At 52.3% G+C, this 20,344-nt stretch overlaps 1 protein-coding gene across 1 annotated transcript; it reads right to left on the bottom strand.

Annotated features, from left to right (window-relative positions):
• Nucleotides 1-900: 900 nt before the first annotated feature.
• Nucleotides 901-17,178, bottom strand: ERBB3 (erb-b2 receptor tyrosine kinase 3). The gene is made up of 28 exons (XM_065887582.1): nt 17,097-17,178; nt 13,131-13,282; nt 12,422-12,608; nt 11,578-11,703; nt 10,903-10,968; nt 10,612-10,730; nt 10,361-10,502; nt 9,875-9,988; nt 9,646-9,766; nt 7,945-8,018; nt 7,715-7,805; nt 7,263-7,468; nt 6,926-7,058; nt 6,639-6,729; nt 6,260-6,414; nt 5,802-5,855; nt 5,316-5,457; nt 4,595-4,714; nt 4,371-4,469; nt 3,995-4,180; nt 3,681-3,836; nt 3,366-3,441; nt 3,042-3,188; nt 2,630-2,727; nt 2,345-2,533; nt 2,113-2,184; nt 1,609-1,903; nt 901-1,421 (listed from the first exon to the last, which is right to left on the bottom strand). The coding sequence occupies exons 1-28, from the start codon at nt 17,176-17,178 to the stop codon at nt 901-903; spliced, it is 4,014 nt and encodes a 1,337-aa protein (XP_065743654.1).
• Between the last annotated feature and the right edge of the window lie 3,166 nt (nt 17,179-20,344).

Genomic DNA, 20,344 nt, shown 5'->3' on the forward strand with positions numbered 1-20,344 from the left:
CATGTAGGTTATGGTTTACACAGAGATGCCCAGTTATTTTTCCTTCTGACCACCCCTTACTCCCACCTTCTGAGATAAAAAGTCTGGGTGTAGGAGCAGGCTGTAGCTGCTGGAGTTAGACTTGATTCAGTGCAAAAACAAGAAGACAATGCCCCTTCAAGGGCTCTGACTTATATATCAGTTTTCCTTGATACTTTACAGTAATAGCACATGCATTGGAAGATCTTGAATCCGGACCTGCTATTTGATTTACTTAATCTCTTTAAGGCTCAGTTTCCTTATTTGTAAAATGGGATAATACCTAGCATACAGAATTGGTGTCAAGGATTAAGTTAGATAATGTTGGTAAAGTTTAGCATGATGCTCGACACATAGTAAATGCTCAGTTAATAGTAATCATTAATATCTACTCCCAACCTCTTCACAAGATTTTAAGCTTCTCATTTTTTCTAGGGGGTTAAGGGTCACAAGCCAAAATTTTGCTTTCCCCTGCCAGGTTCCCCCCTTTCCTCTTCCTTCGAAGTCTGATGGGCAACAAAGTCACACTTTAAAGCCTAGTCTCAACAAGTCAGAGTCTAAGAGAAAGGGACATGGGGAGTAATCCTTCATATTGCCAGGGAGTTCCCCCAAGGAAGTTGAGGAATGGGACTGGGAAAGCACATAAAATAGGGAAAACCATCTCCTTTCCTGGGTTTGGGAAAGAGAAAAAGTGCAAAGCTGGCTAATACCACAAGAATTTTGTGTCCGAGTGTTTAAGGCCTCCAAAGGTTGATTGGAATTGTCTAGGACTAGGGAAATGGGGCTGAGATCTGTGAGGGAGACAGACTAAGGAGAAGAGGGGTACCCTCCAGAGGCACTAGCTGCCATCAAATGCTCCCTGAGTACCTCAGTGAGCAGGGGTTATGTTCTCTGGGCATTAGCCTTGGGGAAAAGCCGGCTATGCCAGTAATCGGGGTTATCAAAGGCAGAGTCAGTGGCTTCTAAACTACGTAGAGTTTTGAGGCGGGCATAATGGACCTGGGGGCCATGGTGTACAGGCCCCTGGAAAGCTCTCATTTCTTCATACCCTTGCTCAGCTGCTGGGCAGGCCTCCATGGCTGCATAATCCCCCCCAGGACCTCCTCCACCACGTCGCCGATTCATATATTCATAATCTTCATCCGGAGTTGTGCTGGCGTTGGGCATGGTGGGCACGGGGTTGAGCGGGCAACTCTGTGTGCTGCCCAGGGAAGCACTGAGGTCTGATCCCACATCCATGTACTCATAACCCAGCTCCTCAAGGGAACTTGGCCTAGGGGGACGAGATGGACTGCACTTTCTCCTCCGGTTCATGTATTCATACTCGTCGTCGTCATCTTCTTCAGTACCCAGGACAGAACTGAGACCCACTGAAGAAAGGGTGCCTTCCCGGGAGGAGGTACCTGAGGGTTGAGAAGAGAGGCTAGGTATGTGGTATTACTTCATTGTAATAGGCAGTGAGGAGTGGGGGAGTCTTAGGAAAAAATGAATAGGGAGGGATATGATCAGAGAAGACAGAAGGATCAAGAGGAGCCTGTGGAAGGAGGATTAGAGAAAGATTTGAGGAAAGCGCTACAGAAAGTCAGGCACCTTTGAGGTGTGCATCTGGCATGACATAACCATTGACATCCTCTTCCTCTAACCCTGGTGGGGACTGTGGGGTGACAGGAGTAAGCAGGCTGTGGCGCTGGGAATGGTAGGCACTGTCTCCTCGTGGCCGTGGGCTCCGGCTCCGGCTTCTACACATGGATACCTTCTCCTGGAGCTCGGCCTCAGAGCCTGTCACATGGCCCTCCGATGACTCTGATGCCAGGCGTCCCCGTGGCACTGGGTGCAGAGAGGCTGGACGGTGGCACCGTTCACTACACCCACGAACTGCAGACTTCTAAGGAGGAAAATAATACGTGGAGATTTACACAGAAATGAGGGAAGAAGAGAGATTTGTTTAGAAGGAGCTTGGGTCATTCAGTGCCTTCTGTTTTGTAGGACACTGATTAAACCTCAGAGGTTTTTAAAGTCTCCCACACTACCCCTATCAATCCTAAGACACTGCCACCCAGCCTCTTGGCATCCTCTTAAAGAGACAGACCTTACCTGGGCAGCCTCCCCAAGATTCCCCTGGTTCATAGGCATATATCCCGATGATGGACTTACAAGGCTCTGGCTCTAGGATGAAACAAGTGAGGAAGAAGTTTAGATTAAGAGAGAAGTCTGCTCACCACAGCGGCCTTTGAATAGTTAATATGGACATCTGTGGGATTCGTGAGGGCACAGGTGTACAGAGGGCTTAGGGTGCAGAAAGTCTTGGGAAACTGGAAAATCTTACCCCACGTGGCCGAGTAAGTGTCCCAAGTGGCAGGCTAAGGGCAGAGCCTAGTGTGGTTGCCAAGTTCTCCTCCTCTGCCTCCAATTCCAGGTCTAGGTCTAGTTCTGGCTCCAGCTCTACTTCCTCCAGTTCCTTGTTTGTTAGAGCAGGGGGCTCTGCCCCAGGCGGAATTCCAGGCCCACTCTCTCTCTGTGAGGGCAGGTGGTTGATTGTTAAGGTACATCCTGGTTCCAGCCAAGTTCCCTTTTCTCTAGATCTCCTTGGCACCTCCTAATCTCCACTCACCTTTATGACCAGGTACCGTGGTGGGTCTCGGGCCATCCTGGTGAACTCATTGGCTAGTTCTTTAAAGGTTGGGCGAATGTTCTCATCAATCATCCAACCTGGGGGTAAGATGTAGGAAGGAGAGCGATAAGAGGGGAGTGGAGTAGGGAGGGAAGCTACTTAGAAAATGGCTGACGCTTTGTTCCCTCATCTTTGTGTGGGGAGCCTGACATCCACGTAGATGCCATTGGCATCAATAATGTGGAGAGTGCTTAGTGTTTATTGGGCGGAGACCGTTTGGGGCATGCACCGCTGTCCTGGGTATTCACTTTTCATCACTGAGCATTGTTTATCTATGCTTTTTAGGTTTTCAGTCCAATGAAGCAATAATGGAGTAAAAAAAAAAAAAGGCTGAAATCAGCAGGTAACTCACACTTGACCATGACCATGTAGACGTCAATGGTACAGATCTGGGGCTGTGCCAACCGCTCCCCCTTCTCCAGCAGGTCTGGTACTTCAGCCAGTCGCAGCCCTGCATAGGGCTCTGCCCCAAAGGTCATCAGCTCCCAAACTGTCACTCCTGGTATAGGAAGACATGACTAGTTGATGGCAAAATAGTAGACATGGGCATGCAGATGAAGAGAAGGCAGATCCTGACCCAGGATCTGAAGGGCTTAGAGATTCTAAGAAAGGGTCTCAAAAGGCATCTTTGGAATTTGGACCAGTGATGATATGGTGGGCATCCAGATGGACTGACCATAGCTCCAGACGTCACTCTGGTGTGTGTATTTCCCAAAGTGGATACTCTCGAGGGCCATCCACTTAATTGGAGTCTGGGGGATTAAAGACAAAGGTGTCACCAGCTGATTTCCACACATTTTCTTAGCATTTCTAAACCCATGTTCTCTGTCGTTCTTTGCTGCTCTCTAAGCTTTTATTTCTGGCATGTCCAGGTTCTTCTCCTTGGACTAACTGCAGCATCTGCTGGCCTCTCAAAGAAACCACAGAGTGCTTCCCGTCCCCATGCTTCACTCCACCCCTGCCTCCTTACCCAGCCTTTGTGTCACCTTACCTTGGTCTCACTGTGCAGTAGCTGCTTATCATCAGGGGGCAGCAAGTCAGCAACCCCAAAATCTGCCACCTGAACTTGACTAGGTGATTTCAGTAGCACATTCCGGGCAGCCAGGTTCCTGTGCACCATACCATGTTCCTCAAGGTAGTACATTCCCTATAGGGAAGGAAGTATTCTCAAGGTTGGGGAAATTGGTCCTTGAGCTTCAGAATCACCTCAAACCCTAAGGCACCTCTCAACGCTTGAACCTCCTGGTCGCCTCCCTGTGGGCCCACAGGCAGTTTCATCTTAGAACTCCTCCAGTCTCCTCTCACCTTGGCAATTTGTACTCCCCAGTTGAGCAGCAGCTGTGGCCCCAGTGCCCCACGGTGTTGTCTCACATGATCCAGCAGGGAGCCCAGAGGCAGGTACTGAGTAATGAGCTGCAGGGATGACCCTGGGCACAGTCCCAGCAGCCGTACAATGTGGGCATGGTCGAGGCTGCCAATGGCCAGCATATGCTAAGAGACACAAGAAGGGTCATCCTGGGAACAAACAGGGTCACACAAAACCAGACCAGGGCTCCCCCAACATTCGAAGACATCAACATGGCTAACACAGTATCTGCTAACACAAGACCGTGCTTCTACATAATCGTATCTAATATCAACCCTCTCCTAGTGGCACACAGAACACCCTGCCTTCACTTACGTCCGTCACAGCTTGAAAACTTTGCCGTCCACTCTTGTCCTCAATGACTTTAATGCAGACTGGAATCTTGATCGATTCACCCTCAGGAATCCACACTCCCTGGGAAATTTTGGGCAGGAGTCAGCCTAAGGTTATTCTCCCCAGGCTAGTCCTGTCTCTGAATCTTTCCCTCCTTTGCCCTAGATCCCTTTCCCACCTCCCCAGACTTCCTGTGGGCCACTCACTTTGTGCACAGTTCCGAAGACGCCCGAGCCCAGCACTTTAAGCTTCTTCAGCTCTGTTTCCTTGAAGATTCTGGCCGAGACTTTGTTAGCCTTCTCACTGGGGTCCAGAGGCTCTACGCTCTGGAACAGATGGAAAGGAGGTACTCAGGAAAGCCCACTCCCATGTCCCTCTCCAACCCCCTCCCCAGAGGTGGATGCCAAGAGCAGCAAAGCCCAAAGGGGTGGGAGCAGGAAGAGGAATGTCTCTAGTCTTGGAAAGCATTGCAGGCATATGGGGGAATAAAAGACCTGAGGATTGAGGAAGTTGTTTGTGTTCATGAGACCAGAAATCAAGAGGGTCAGGTTTTCCCTTTGTTGGGAGAGAGTTGGTAATACTATCACCTTGAGTACTTTTACACAATTCTCTCTGTTTTTCAAAGCACTTTCACATACATCATCCCCTCTTACCCTTACAGCCACTTTGTAAGGATGAATGTTATTATTTCCTCTGTATACATGCATAAACTGAGGCACAGAGAAGGAAGCTAACTTCTTCAAAGTCATACGGCAAATTAATGGCAAAATCAGGACTAGAACTCATGTCTCCCATTTCTCTGGCCAGAGTCCTTTCTAACGGACCATACTACCTCCTTGAAGAAAGGGATCAAAGCTCTGGGGAAGGAAGAGGATCTTAAAAGGGTGATGGTATAGGGTATGTTTCAAGGGTAAGCTAGGCACTCACCTCACCCCGTTCCAAGTAGCGCCTCATAGCCCTCTTATTCTGAATCCGGCGCCCACGCCAATAGAGAAAAGTGCTGCCCAGGATCAGGAAAATCACTGCCAATCCTACCACCACTGTTAAAGCCATTGCCAGATGGGTTTTGCTGTGGGACAGAGAAGCCCAGAATTATCCTGGGTCTACACTTCCCTTACAAATGTCATTTACACCTGTACTAAAGGTATAGCGCAGATCTGGGGCAAGAAGTTAACATTCACATCTACATATATCCTTGAGCAATATGAAGGGGTTAACCTCAATCTCCACCCCAAGACTACTGCAAGTTAATCTTAGGAAGGGAAGACCAGAAGCCTGGATTCTTGTGTCCCCAGGTCCAGTGATAGTAGCCTGTATATAGAGGGCCAGAATGAATAGAGACTTAATCTTCCCAGGAGGTAACGGCCCTTCCCCAAATATTCCCAGCTCCCTAAATCTCCAAGCCCACCATACCTGATCAGTGCCAGTGTTTGGCCTAAACAGTCTTGTAGCTCTGGTCCCTTACACCTGGAGAAGAAAGTCACCTCCTTAAATGGGAGCTTGGTAAACTTCCACAGGAAGCTCAATTCCAACACTCTCAATGTACATTGTTTCAGACCCTACCATGGCATCCCATCCTGAAGCCCAAAGCATATCCCAAGACATGGCTCCCATCTCTGGCTCACCAATCCTCCCTGAGTCCCTCTCTTGAATGAAACTCCCCTGAGCTGAGGTTATTCCAGGTTCCCCAAATTGTAGCGTCATTTTGTGCTGTTACTGAGTTTCCCTTTCTCCAATCCTTCACTACACAGCTGGGAGTGGTTCTTAAGTCATAGTTCCTTCTTTCTTTCTGCTCTCCTCACCATCTTCTTTCCCTCTAGTTCTGTTCTCTTACCCCTCTGCCAGCACCCTTTTATCATCCCATCACTGACCCCTGGGTGCAGTTCTCATGACAGGGCCGACATTCATTCTGAGCATCTGGGTACTTGTAGATGGGGCCCTTGGCACCGAGGACTCCAAAGGGGCAGCTGCTCACACAGTGGGGCCCATCTCGAAAATGGGCACACTGGGCACAAGCATCAGAGCCCTGGGTGGAAGAGAGAAGGTCAGGAAGTATGGTATTCCAAGATCAATTCCACACTTCCCAACAAGAACTAGCCCAGCCATTTAGGATCCTCCATTCACAGACCCTAGCATTATCTGACCTCCCTGTGCCTCTCTATGGCCTTGAAATTTGGCCGTATCATTCCCTAGACCCTCCAGTGTTGCCCCGCCCTCTCTCCCTTAGAGATCCTGGTGCTGCTACTGTACCGAGCCATTGCACGTGGTAGTGCCCTCCATGGGTTGGCATTCCGGGTGGCAGGAAAAGCATTCAGCTTCATGGGCAAACTCACGAGGCTCCCTGCAGTGGGGGGCCAGGGGTAAAGGGAGGTGGGTCACTTCCAAGGCCTGACCTTTATGCTCTGATCCCCCAACCATAGGGCCTCCCACCAAGGCATATACAGAAAGTTGTCTAAAGGCTTTCAGGTGCCACCTGAACAGCTCCATCCCTCGGGTCCATCCCCCAACCCCTTCTTGACTCTCCCCGCTCACTGTACCCATTCAGAAGGTTGCAGTGGGTCACACAGACACCTCCTCGGCTGTAGTTTCGGCAAGATAGGCACTGACTGGGGCCCGGGCCCCAGCATCCCCCAGAGGAGCACAGTGGGTCACACACTTTGCCTTCTGCCACTGGAAAGGAAGGGGTGGCTTAGGAGGAGTCTGAGGTCTCCTAACAAGCCTTTTCCTGAACTCTTGCTCATTACTGCTTCCAGCCTAATGTCCCCCTCTCCTTGACTCTGTCCCCCATCCCTACTCCCACTTGCAGGGCAGAACAGCCCTTATACCCCTCTCCTGCCTGATTCCACCGCCCCGTCCGTGGGCCCTTTCCCTCACCGCAGTCTCTGCGGGGCCGATTATGCTTGATGTCCAGTCTCTCTTCCGAAGGCCCCCGAAGCAGCCTGGTCCAGTTCAAAGAATGGTGGTAGCAGAGCTGTCGATTGGCACTTATGTAGATACGCCCAGCACTAATTTCTTTCAAGGATCGGAGGCCCAGAGATGTTACATTCAAGTTCTTCATGATCAACAGTGAGAAGCCCCGGCTGAGAACAAGGAGACTGGATGAGAGGGGAGACTACAGAGGAAAAACTGAGCACGCAGTGGATTCATTTCCATTCAACAAATTTGCTCTGGGCTAATCAACCCACTGAGAGGGACTCCCCCCTCCTTTAGCCTTTGCCCCATCAAACTCCCACTGTATGAGACCATGCCTTGTATTTCACTCAAGGACGCCTGAGAAACTGGGTTCTTTGCCCGGAGATGCGACGACCTCCACACCCCTTACTCACTTGTAGAGGCTTCGGCCCCCAATGGTCGTCAGGTTGGAAAAGACACTGAAATTGTGCATGTGGGGAGGCCAGGACTGGATGTTCAGGTAACCTGAGGGGTTGGAGAGGGGCACATGAGTGGGGAGCCTCTCCCCTTCCTTCCTCAGGTTTGCCTGGTCCCTCCCCTGACGCCTGGCACATGATTTTCTCAAGTGGTATACTCAGTAAGGGCAGGCTCTCCTCCCACTCACCTGTGATCTCCCGCACTGTCCGGAAGACATTGAGCTTCTCAGGGTCCAGAGCGGGAATCTTGTGCCAGGGGTCTCTGAGGAGAACAGTAAAAACCAGTCAACAAGGTAGAGGCATAACCAAGTAGCAGTGAGCGTGCCTAGCCTCAGAACTTAGTTTCCAAATAGCGTTCTCCACTAAAAGGAAACAGGACTCTTGGGAGAAATGGCTGAGGCAGTTGAAATATAACATGAGCCTACAGCATCCTGTGCAAAAAAGTAAGGAAATGCTCAAAGCATGAGGGGTATAAGCCCAAAGAACACAGCAGCCATCCTGAAGGGGCCCCACAACGAACAGACCAAGGACAACTGGAATGATGACTGTAAGAGACTCTGAAATGTTGACTGAAACAAGTATCCACACAGATTAAACACACAACAAGTAAGTAAATAAACAGGAAGGGAAGGCTCTCCCTCACACAAGAATGCCTACAAATAAATACAGGAGGAATAATGGAGTTAGAAAATCATCATTTGGCAATTCTCATAAAAACTGCTTCAGGCAAATATCTCCCCGCAAGATACTTATTAATTGCAAAGGGAAAATAGTAACTTTACAGTAGAAGAGCTGGCAGATGCCACCTTAACCAAGTGACCAGAGGTATCATCACCAATGATGGAACAAATCAACATCATGTGCCTCCTGGATACTTATGCAGAGAATACAACTGTAGTGTTCCTATCGAAATGCACAACTTGAATCTAAGTGTGAGGCAACATTAGATAAACCCCGACTGAGGAACACACTACCAATCACCTGACCTGTACTCATCAGCAAGGTCAAGGTCATGAACTGTGACAGATTAAAGGAGACTGAAGAGACACCAAATGTGAATGTGTGATCCAGGACAAGAGCAAAGCTATTAGCGAAATGTGATTAAGGTCTGTAGATCAGATAACATTTTGTATCAATGCTAATTTCCCGATTTAAACAATTGTACTATGGTTTTGTAAGAAAATGTTCTTGTTTTCAAGGAATACACACTGAAATGTAACTGGGGTGAGGGGACACCATGTCTGGAAATTTACCTTCAAGTGGTTCAGAAAAACAAGAGCATGTATATATAGTGTGTGTGGCGCGTAGAGACAGAAATGATAAACATATGGTACATTGGTAACATTTGGGGGATCTGAATAAAGAGTGTATGGGAAATCTTTATACCATTTTTTGCAACTTTAGATCTAAAATTTTGTCCAAAGTAGACAGGTGGCCCTAACGTTTCTCAAACACACACACACACACACACACACACACACACTCACTCACTCACTCACTCACTCACTCACTCACTGTAAATGCTGTCCTATGGATTAGAATGTCCCTTTGCTCTTTGTGGCTCCAAACCAAGAAGCAGAACTAGGGGAAACAGCTGGAAGTCATGAGACAGATTTTTATCTAATTTAAGTAAGAACATTTAGAAACCCTTAAGAAGGAGGACACAGTGTCCCTGTCCCTTGCCACTCACCTGGCTGGATTGCTTAGGGGTATCTGAGGGGATTCAAGCCCTGGCTGGGGAGTTAAGCACTGTCAGGTCCTTTGTGGTCTCTACGATTTTATGATCTAGATTCCTGATCAGCTCCACATACGAAGGCTTGAACCAATGCAATGAACCGTGAGCAGGTGGATGGGGTGGGGGATCAGGGGATGAAAGCAGAATCTCTAACCCATTGAGGCCGGTGATAAGAAAGTCCAGGTTGCCCAGGATCTTGGTGCAGTTCACAAATCCATCAATGTTGCTCGAGTCCACAGTCTGGAAGCGGCTCCCAGAGCCCGTCCCCTCACAAGCTGTAAACACAGAAGAGGCTCACTGGGGAGGGGGGGTGGGGGGTGGAGTCTGAGTAGGCTCAGGGGAAAGGGTATCTCTTCACCAACTCCTTACCATCTCTTACTCACCTTTGGGGCACAGACCCCCACAAGGTTCACATATCTTGAGTCCATTTTTATCTACTTCCATTTTGTCAGGAGGACAAGCCCTGACACAAGATGTTTGATCCACCACAAAGTTATCTAGGAGGGAGGAGGGCACCATTAGAGATGAGGGAGGAACACTGCCAACTACCAACTGAACCTCCTTCCTCCTGCTCTGCACTGCATTTGCTCCAATCGACCACCCGAGGTTCCTTAAGTGCTGTCTCATGGATTAGAAAGGCCCTTTGCTCTTTGGATCCGAAGAGCAGAGCTAGGAGCAACTGCTGGAAGTCATGGGGAGACAGATGCGGGAACGGGACATAGGGGTCATTCATTAGGGGTGACTAGATGATCACAACCAATTGCCCTCTATATCCTCTATTAACCACCCAACTTGATCCATTTTGCCTCCTAAAATTTCATCTAAAATCCTTGTTCCACTACCATTGTTCCTTCCCTTCAGACACTTACGGGGACAGCTGGCTACACAAACTCCTCCATACTGATACTTGGTGTGGGGATTGGGTTCCAGCTGGAAAGTTAGCTTGTTGTAGACAAGAGGCTGTGGACACTGGCGTACACAGGCTCCACTGTCATTGAAGAGCCGGCAGGCCTAGGAACACAGAAGGCTCATAAGACTCATGTTACATATGGACCCCTACTTCCTCCCCAAAGCCCACATCCCATTTCAGAACAGGCAAGCGGTGGTTAACAGTACGTACAAAGCAGTCTGTGTCCTGAGGGCCCGAGCAGCCCCCTGCACACTCGTCGTGGCAGCACTGGTTGGGGTTCGGCCCAAAGCAGTGACCATTACACTGAGGGGCACATATGGTCTTGGTCACTACGGACGGAGAGAAAGCACAGCTGTCAGGGCTCACAGGACCTTATTCTGAGGCTATCTTTCACCCTCTTGCCTTATAGGCTCATCGCTACCCCCTGTCGACACAGGCTGGGGTAGGCAAGGATATGAAAGTATATATGAGTCTGAAGTCTTTAAAATGAAGTAAACCCACGTGTCTGGCAGTCTTCTGGTCCAGGACCCCAGCATCGCCCCTTGCAGACCTCATGACAGGGGGGACCTGGTTGGGAGGGAAAGTAGCACAAGCGGCTGTCAAAAAGGCTTGCTCAAATCAACAGGGTATGATGTCAGCACACAGGCACCCAGTCCCGGGAAGCGAAGAGCCAGGGCAGTATCCCTCCTTACCCCAGCGGAGCTGGGCTGGGCTCAAGTGAACCTGTCAGCAAGGGGTGGAGCCGCGCCTCCACACCACCCACAGGGCAGCTGAGGGGCGGGCCCGGGGCACATGCCTCACTCAGCCCAGTCCCAACCCAGGAATTTGGTTCTTCTTGGCAAACTGAACCCAGTAGGAATATGTGTGAGTGAGTGGACAGGGAGTGGCAGACTGCGGTCAGGTAGGTTCTAAGAAGGGACGATGTTGGAGTGGAAAGAGAAGTGGATATGCAGTCCAGAGACCCGGCTTCCCACTCAGAGCCCCTTTCCCTCGCACGCTGCTTCTGCGGTCCAGGTTCTAGGGGACTGACCTGCTCCCTCCTGGCAGGCTCCTTGGGTTAGAGCCCGAGGTTTGTTCAGCGGCAGCTGGGTTCACATTAGGGACATATTGATGAGGGGAAAGGAGTCACTCTGGTTGGGTGGGGGCAAGGGGGCAGGCTTGATCATGGCCACTCACAGGTCCTGCCATTGTCCTTCACCACTATCTCGGCGTCTCGGTCCCGCACGATGTCCCTCCAGTCAACTGTGTCCATGTGACAAAGTTTATCATTCTTCTCAATGTAAACGCCCCCTGACAGAATCTCTGAGGTAGGGAAGAGAAGTGCCAGGGTCAAGGGCTAGTCAGGGAAGTCCTCCTTTTCCCTGCCTCCCCACCAGTCTGAAAGGCCACCCAAGTCAGGAGCAGAGGACACGGGCAGGCAGATATGTCCAATTAAATCCAAACTGCAGAGGAGGCGTGCCTTGTAAGAGGAGCAGGCCAAAAGAAAGTCCTTCCCCCTCAGACACCTGTCCAGATCCGGTTTAGCGAGTTGGGGAGGGGAAGGGAAAGAAGGAGAGTAGATTCCTGACTCAAATCCACACCTCCCCACCCCCGCGTGCCCTACCTGTGTGTTTTTCAACTGACTGGGACAGGCAGAATCAGAAGGTGGCCAGGTGGTATTTAACCCCTCTAGTCCTCCAGCTTGGGGCGACTTGTGAGGGCGGGAGGGAGGATTCCCATTCCCAGGGAAGGAGGGACATCAAGGGGCACCGTACTCGGATGTTAGAAGAATGTGTAACAGCCTCAGCTCCAACTCCAGCCCCACCAGGACATAAGGACCCTCCCCGGGGACAGATGCCTCAGCTCCCTGTTAGGGCCCTCTATCATTTAAGGAGGAGTGGACCTTTAGACCGCGGTGGTCAAGGTGGTGGGCACGTTGAACGGGGGTACTTAGAGGGAGCAGTCTTGGGTCATCATCAAAGAGGCACCTGTCAGCAGGTTGGCTGAGGGGCAGGCCTGGAAGGAATCATCAGGAACTGACCAGTGAGCTGAGTAAAGCGGAGCTGGCGCAGAGCATGGCTGGAGTTGGTGTTGTAGTTCAACATGACAAAGATGGCAAACTTCCCATCGTAGACCTGGGTCCCCCGCACCACTCGGAGGTTGGGCAGTGGCAGCGTAGAGAACTCATTCATGGCCACAAGGACGTAGCCGGTCACTTCTCGGATCCACTGTGATGGAGCAGATCGTGTGGGTGAGAGGGAGAGTGGGGCAAGAAGTGTCAATCCGCTTTCCCTCCCTAAGGCACTGAGGAAGCTCTAGCTCCTCTAATTTTTTCCAAGTCCTGTTTTGGAGTAGGGAGTAGCGGGCGCCACACGACTTCTGCAAGGGAAGACAAGCTGTAGAAATAACCGAGGGATTCTATGTTCCTAGCCTTTCCTTCTCAGGGCTCCTCAGGCCAGGAGGAGGGTCCTTGCTTATCCCTTCCTCACCTCCTCAGGTGCCTCTTGGTCCCTGGTGCAGAACCCTACCCTGCCCCTGCCCCCTTCTCAGGGCCAGCCCCTGTGCATCCCCGGCTACAGCGACCAGTCCACAGGCCCCAGATTCCAATCATTGCCCCATAAACACACTGGCTTGGATCTTAGGAACCATGGAGACTTAGGAATGCTCAACTCCAGCCCTGAGGACAGGAAGGAGGCTTCTGTAGGGTGGACAAGGGGGAAGAGGTCAAGGAAGGAGGTCGGCACTCTAACCTGCAGGAAGGAGAGGTCAGCATTGTGTCCTGTGAGCACGATCTCCAGGTTCCCCATCACCACCTCACACCTCTCGTAGAGCTTGTACAGTGTCTGGTACTGGTTCTCGGCATCGCCGGTCACACTCAGCCCATTCAGAGTCCCAGGGCACACTGTTCCAAGTGGAGGTAAGAATGGCAGAGGCCTGGACACAAGTTTTCGGCCCTGTGCCCCAAGACCACCCCTTGGTTGCCCTCTTTCAGTAACATTTAGCACGATCAGAGGCAGCTGCCTCCAACCCTCCGCCCTAGAGGCAGAGGCCAAGGCCAGACTGAGAGCCTAAACTTCCTCTTTTCCCAGAATCCCTTCACTGGCCCCCTGAACAGGAAGGTGAAAAGATTGCCTTTTCCCACCTGGGCCTCCTCTGTGCCTCTACTGGGTACTACTTTAGGTGCTAAGGAGTTAATCAAGGAGGATGTGGGGTTGTTTTCCCCTCCCTAGAAAGAAGTTAGAAAAGGACCACAGCTTGGTTACCCTCCTCTTCCCTTCCCCCGCTCCAACCAGGGCACTTCTCTACCCCCATCCTGCCTCTCTAGGTCCTGGAATAAATATCTCTTTGGGGCAGCACACAGCCCCTATTGTGTCCACTGAGGGTGGGATGGGGGCAGAGGGCGGGGGCAGTGCCTGGGGCCACGGTACGGCCCACAATGAGGCGATTCTATTTAGGAGGAGGGGGCTGCCCCACCCTGTCCCCAGACACCCTGTCCTCAGCCGCTGCCCCCCTCTCTCCCCTCAAGCCTTGGGCTCAGACGAGTGACCTCACTGGCAGGGGGCCTCTGGTGGTGGTGTGGGGGGCTCAGTGTGAGCTCTGTCTATAAAGCTGGAAGATAGGGAGCTGACTGCCCACCTCGCACCCCCTTCATCAACTCTGGCTTTCCTCTCACTCTGTTCTCCGTCCCAGCCCACTCCAGCTCCCTCAGCATCACACTTTCCAGCCCTAGAGTATTTTTCAGCAAATACAGAGAAGCAGGATGGAAACAGCAGCCGACTGCCTCCATTCTAAGCCTTCTACCCAATTTCATCGTCAGAGGAGATTCATTGAGAAGCTTTCCAGGGCTTCCCTGGTGGCGCAGTGGTTGAGAATCTGCCTGCCAATGCAGGGGACACGGGTTCGAGCCCCGGTCTGGGAAGATCCCACATGCCGTGGAGCAACTGGGCCCGTGAGCCACAACTACTGAGCCTGCACGTCTGGAGCCTGTGCTCCGCAACAACAGAGGCCGCGATAGTGAGAGGCCCGCGCACCGCACCGCGATGAAGAGTGGCCCCCACCTGCCACAACTAGAGAAAGCCCTTGCCCAGAAAACAAAGACCCAACACAGCCAAAAATAAATAAATAAATTAATAATAATAATAAAAGAAAAGAATGCTTCCAACATGGCACTCTCACTCACATTAGGGACAGCCTAGACTCGAGGTACATGAGGCATGTCAGTCTTGGGGGTTCACTTTACTTTGTAAGTATGGAGGACATAGGGGCTATGGGAAATGTTGGACCCTGAAGCCCTCCCTACCACTTGTCTCTCCTCTGGCTCAGTGAAAGACTGCGGGGAGGCGGGGTAGATACCACCTGTCCCAGCCACCCTTCCCTGAGGCAGTGGCAGCCTAGTGGGAGGCAGGAGTGAATGGAGGGAGGGAGATTGGTGAGGCCCCAACCCCTCCTCCCTGATGCACCCCTAGTCTGACCACCTGACCTTTGAAGGGCTCCCATTCCCTATCACACCCCATGAAGGGAAAGGGGTGAGCTAGACCCAGCAGGCTGGGAGCTCCCAGAGGAGCCTGGGAACTCTAGGGTCCTTGGGTTGAAAACGAAACGACTAGGAGGTTAGTCGTTTCTGGAACAGCGCCACCCCAACCCCCTTCCTGGCAGGACACCCCCTCTTCCAAGTCAAGGCGCCAACCCTTCTCCCCAGATAAGGGAAGAGCCACGATTTCTGCACAGGGAAGTGGGGTGTGGGCGTGTACACACACACACACACACACACACGCACACGCACACACACACACACACTCGTACAAGTACACAGCTCCCCTACTGGCCCAGAAATCTACACTGGTTCTGTCCTTGGGTTTCCTTATTTGGAAGTATTTCAGGTGGCCCCATCCATTCCACCTGCCCATATGTGTTTGTGCAAACTTTGTGTCTGTGCTTGGGAGGCTACAGTGTTCGAGATCCCAGTTCCCTGCCACCCTGAGGGTAAAGTCCACATTACACAAATAGGAGCAAAGGGCTGGGTGGGAAGAGAGTATGAACAGCACCTCTGAGGAGGAACCAGGCAGCTTGGGGAGGAGAGGGGGGGTAGGGGAATTAGAAAGTCCCTGCTATACATACACAGGAATTAGGGGCACAGGGAGGGCCAGTGGCACAGACCCCCCCTTTGGTAAAGAGCACTGGGGTGGGTCACAGCAAGAATCTCCAGCCCCTCCTTAACCAGAGGCCTCCTCTCCAAAGTCCCCCACCCCCCATCACAGCCAGGACAAAGGGGCTATAGAAGGACTGAGACAGGGCCGGATGCCCAGAGGCTGCAGGATCCAGATAAAGGGTAAAGAGACCCAACCATGCCTGCCTCCTGTCTCCCTCAGGGAAGGTGGCCAGGATCTGGGACTCCTGGTTTCCCAGCTGAAGATTCCAGGGGTCTGGATGGGACAGTGATACAGTCACTTTACTCAGTCTCTCCCACTCCAATCCCCAGACCCCCGCCCTCCACCAGCTGGGAGTGTTCACATCTCAAGATCCCAGGGTCTAAATTTAGGCCCAGCAACTGTGAGGGAAGCACAGGTGTTTCTCCCACTCCCACCCTGGGGAAGGGGCCCTGACTGTGCCAAACCCCAAGCCGAGATCTGGGGGGAGGGGAGGAAATCAACAGGGTTCCTCCAGTGCCAGCAACCCCAGCACCCCTCAGGTGTCCATGGTCCCAGAGACACCCCAAAGAGGTGGGCTCAGCTGGCATGGGAGTGGGAGGAGGAACAGAGGAGCAATCTGACTCTTGTCTAGACTGCTAGAGACAGCCAGACAATAAACAGAATGGGGGTGGGGGTGACTCTGGGCCTAAGAAGGACGTCCCCCCCCCCGCCAAGGACAGGGGCCTCAGAAGACAGGACAGGCGCCCTGTTGGCCCTCAGGTTGGAGACAGAAAAGACAGAGAGAAATAGCGTCTGGAAGTCCTTGACCCTATAGCTCCTGGCTCAGTGCTTTGTACATAGTAGATGCTCAATAAGTATTAGTTGACTTGATCTGGGTCTTGACAAAAAAAGTTTGGTCAAGTCGGGGACCAGCTAACTTTATTATTTTGAGAGAAAGAGGCCAGTCAGCCTCTGCGGGGCCTCTCACCCTGCTGTCACCTGGACTTGGCCCTTGGGTTAATCTCAGCTCTCCACAGGGCAGGCCCACTCACGGAAGAGGAGGTGCCTCTCTTGTTTTCCAACAGTAGACAACAACAACCTCCCCCCTTCCACAGCTCCACCCTGCCGGCAAAACAACAAAACTGGAGGTTTTTGAGCCCCTGGGGGCAGGAGGTTGGGAACAAACCGAGAACCCCCCCTTCCCTGCCCCGCTCTTTCCAAGATCTCCACCTCCAATCATCCCCTCACGTTTACAGAATGGAGGTCCCAGCTCCCCTCCCTGCAGGGCCCCTCAGAAGTGTGAACTGTTTCGGCATCAGCCCTACCCGGAGAGACAAATCCTCAGAGGGTCCGCGACACGGCAGGGAGGAGGTGGCCGGGGCAAGGTAGTGGTTCGGGAATCCCGTCCCCGCCCGGACCATGCCGAGAACCTGATCCTGACGGTCTTCGCCCAGGGGGCCCCAGCGCGCCGGGGCTCCGCACTCCCAGCCTCGCACAGCCCGAGCTCCTGCCCCTGGCCTCCGGCACCCCGCGAATTTGGCTCGGAATCCCAGGTTCCGAGCCTGCCGGTGCTCCCGCACCGCTTACCTGCCTGCGAGTTGCCCACCTCGGAGCCCCGGGCCAGGCTGAGGAGGAAGCCCAGCACCTGCAGAGCCCCGTTCGCTCTCATGACTCCAGCGGAGAGTGAGGGGAGCCCAGCCCAATCCGGCCGGGGGGCGGCCCTGGACTAGGACATCTAAGCGGAGCCACCTGAGCCGCCGGAGACTTGGTAGCGGCGGCAGAGGAGATTGCAAACTGCAACCGGAGCCGGAGCCGGAGTTTGGGGCGGGATGGCAGGGGAGGGGTGTAGTCTGCAAGGGAGCGCAGGGGGAGGGGGTGAATCTCGGCCGCGCCCCGTCGGGCGCGAGTCTGGAGTAGCGATTGCTGGAGCCTCTGCGGCCCGCCCCGAGCGCGCCCCACGCCCCAGTGCCCGGCAACTTGGCCGCGCAGATCCTGGACGGGTCTCGCCCTAATTTTTCTCCGGGAGCTGAAGTAAGGGGAGGCCAAGATTCCAAACGCCCCCAAATGCTTCCAAAGGAGAAAGGTAATGGGGGTGGGGAGAGCGCTCCAAAGCCCGACCCCCTGCAAGTTGGCCTCGCCCACTAACCAAATCACTCAACTCCCCTAGCCGGTTGGGTCACTTGGGGGATTTTCCGTCTGAATGTGAATGCTTCTCTCCGAGTGTGTTTTTGAGGGGGAGGGTGTTTTTGCCGCCCGCTGAGGCCACCTCAGTTTCCCCGGAACCGCCTCGAAACCCCATAACTCATGCACCCTGCCGAGGAACCCGAGCCCCAGAGGCCGCGTGAAATTGCAGTGTCTCCGGCCGCTTCCTCCTCCAGACCCGGCGCCGGCCCGGCCTCTCCCGGGGATTTGGTTGGGGGGGCGGGGGTGGCTTCCAGCCTGGGAACAGACCCCGAAGCCCGCCTTTTCACTTCCACTCCGGGAGGGGCTCCCGCACCTGTCGCCGTCCCCTCTGCTGCCCCCCAAGGCCGCCTGGGAGAACAGCTGCCTCCCCTTGCACACTGGGGTCGGACCGCGCCGTCGGGGCGGCCAGCGTTCCCACCACAGGCGCTCACTTTCCCAGGCCTTCCGGGCCCGGGCTGTCGCTGGAGAGGAGAAGGAGGGGGACGCGGAGAGGGCACTAGAGACTGCGTCCCCCAAAGGCATGAACCCTGGGCACCTCCAGCACCAGCTCCAGGATTCTGGCCAGAGGCGGTGGGGTGCACCGCGAGGGGCTGCCCCAAACCTAGCCAGACTCCAAGGGGATCCGACGGGCACCCCCTGGTGCCCAACCGGCGGCAGTGAGGCCCCCACACGGCGTTGCATTCCGGATCTTGCCCAGAGAGCCTAATTATCTTCCCCGGAGTTTCAAGCCTGAAGACTTCGAGAACATTTTAACTTTGATTAAGAAAAATTCCACCTCTCACTCCGAGCAAAGATTACTGGCTAAAATTCTTTAAACTTGCTTTGTATTGATCGTCATCCTAGAGGGCCCATTCTCTGGGGAGGCTACCTCTCTGGAGGCTACCTTTGCCCTCTGGGCGTTGATCTTGCCCTGACCACTTACATAACAGTCATAATAGTAATAGCAACATTAACATATACATACATATACCACGTGGTTTTCAAGTGCTTCCTCAACTTAGAGAATGTTTCACTTAACATAAAAATTATGTGACCTAGGGGACTTCACTCTAGTTTACAGAACTGGAAATGTAGGACTACTCCAAGGTCATCCACCCGGTGACAATGCTGAGATGATCAGGTGATCAGAAGAAGGGACTCCGGTTTTTTGCTAGGATTTCGTCTGTCACTCCGAGACTGGAGCTTCCCCTGCTCAGAATCAAACTCCCGTGATAACTGAGCTAACAGCACTTAAGGGGACTTTCATTTTATCACTCATCCACCTTGACCTAGTTAGTCTTCAGGCTCTGGTTCTGAAGGAGGAAACCCTCCTTATTTTCTTTGTTTGTAGAGCAGTCATATTTACTTAAAGGTTGTCGTTTGTATTTACTGAGAAAAGACAGGGAGGTCTTCATTACCGAAAGCTAGCTGTATTTCTTCCTATTATCACCAACCCTAACCCTCCCCTCCCCGACTAGATAGCCAGGTGTGCTTGCTGGTATCCATTCTTCAATACATTATGCTAAACATCAGGGAGGTAAACACTGGATAAAGCTGACAAGGGGCCATCCCTGTTGGGTGCCGCTCTGACTCAATAAATGAAGGAAGGGAGGCTTTATTTAGGAACGCTCTCTGCAGTCATCCAGCATCCCTTTATTTTTCCTTACTCTTAGATGATAACTTTGGTTCTTGTTTTATTGTGAAAAGTAATCAAAAGAAGACATCCTTATCTATCTCACACCAATCTGGCCAAATTACCTCCATCCTCACTTATGTATTCTGACTTCCATCTCGTTACAGTGAATTGTCATTGCTGCTACTTAAGCTGTCACTCTCCCATTCCCATCCCTCACCCCACCCTCACCCCCACCCTCCAGTTGTACACCTCAGTCCATTTCTTTAATTAATTAATTTATTTATTTATTTATTTTTGGCTGCATTGGGTCTTCGTTGCTGCACCCGGCCTTCTTTAGTTGTGGTGAGCGGGGGCTATACTTTGTTGCAGTGCGCGGGCTTCTCATTGCTGTGGCTTCTCTTGTTCCAGAGCTTGGGCTGTAGGCACGTGGGCTTCAGTAGTTGTGGCACGCGGACTCAGTAGTTATGGCACGCGGGCTCTAGAGCGCGGGATCAGTAGTGGTGGCGCACGGACTTAGTTGCTCCGCGGCATGTGGGATCTTCCGGGACCAGAGCTCGAACCCCTGTCCCCTGCACTGGCAGGCGGATTCTTAACCACTGAGCCACCAGGGAAGCCCCGTCAGTCCATTTCTTCTAGTCTTTTTCCTGTATTATCCCCTTTCTCCTGTATTATCAATTTTTCTCTCTACTAGATCATTCCTATTAGCATACAAGTGTGCTGTAATATCTACCATCTTAAAAAAATAAAACAAAACAAACTTTCTCTGACCACGCCCCTCGTGGCCTTCTAGTCCTTTGCTCCTAACTGCTGCGAGATACTCTATTGTGGGAATCCCTATCCTTTATTTGTTCACTACTCCAATGATTGCCTCCAGCTTCCTGCTACCACAAGCGATGCTGCAATAAATATCCTTGTACGCACATGTCTCCTTTGGTTCTGTGATAATTTCTTCTGCATATTGAGCTCCACAGTCTCTGGAATGTCACACCATTAATAGTGGGATTTCTATATCCCAACCTTCTAGCCAATACTTGAC

This window comes from Phocoena phocoena, chromosome 11 (genome assembly GCF_963924675.1).
Source record: "Phocoena phocoena chromosome 11, mPhoPho1.1, whole genome shotgun sequence".
NCBI lineage: Eukaryota > Metazoa > Chordata > Mammalia > Artiodactyla > Phocoenidae > Phocoena > Phocoena phocoena.

Bases quoted from the DNA above. Each gene is read 5' to 3' on its own strand.
- ERBB3 (XM_065887582.1), bottom strand. From the start codon at position 17,178: ATGAGAGCGAACGGGGCTCTGCAGGTGCTGGGCTTCCTCCTCAGCCTG. The intron at 5,856-6,259 runs GTCAGTGATGGG...TTTCTTCTCCAG, and splicing joins CATGAGAACTGCACCCAGGG to GTGTAAGGGACCAGAGCTAC. The intron at 2,534-2,629 runs GTGAGTGGAGAT...CTGCCCTCACAG, and splicing joins CACGGTACCTGGTCATAAAG to AGAGAGAGTGGGCCTGGAAT.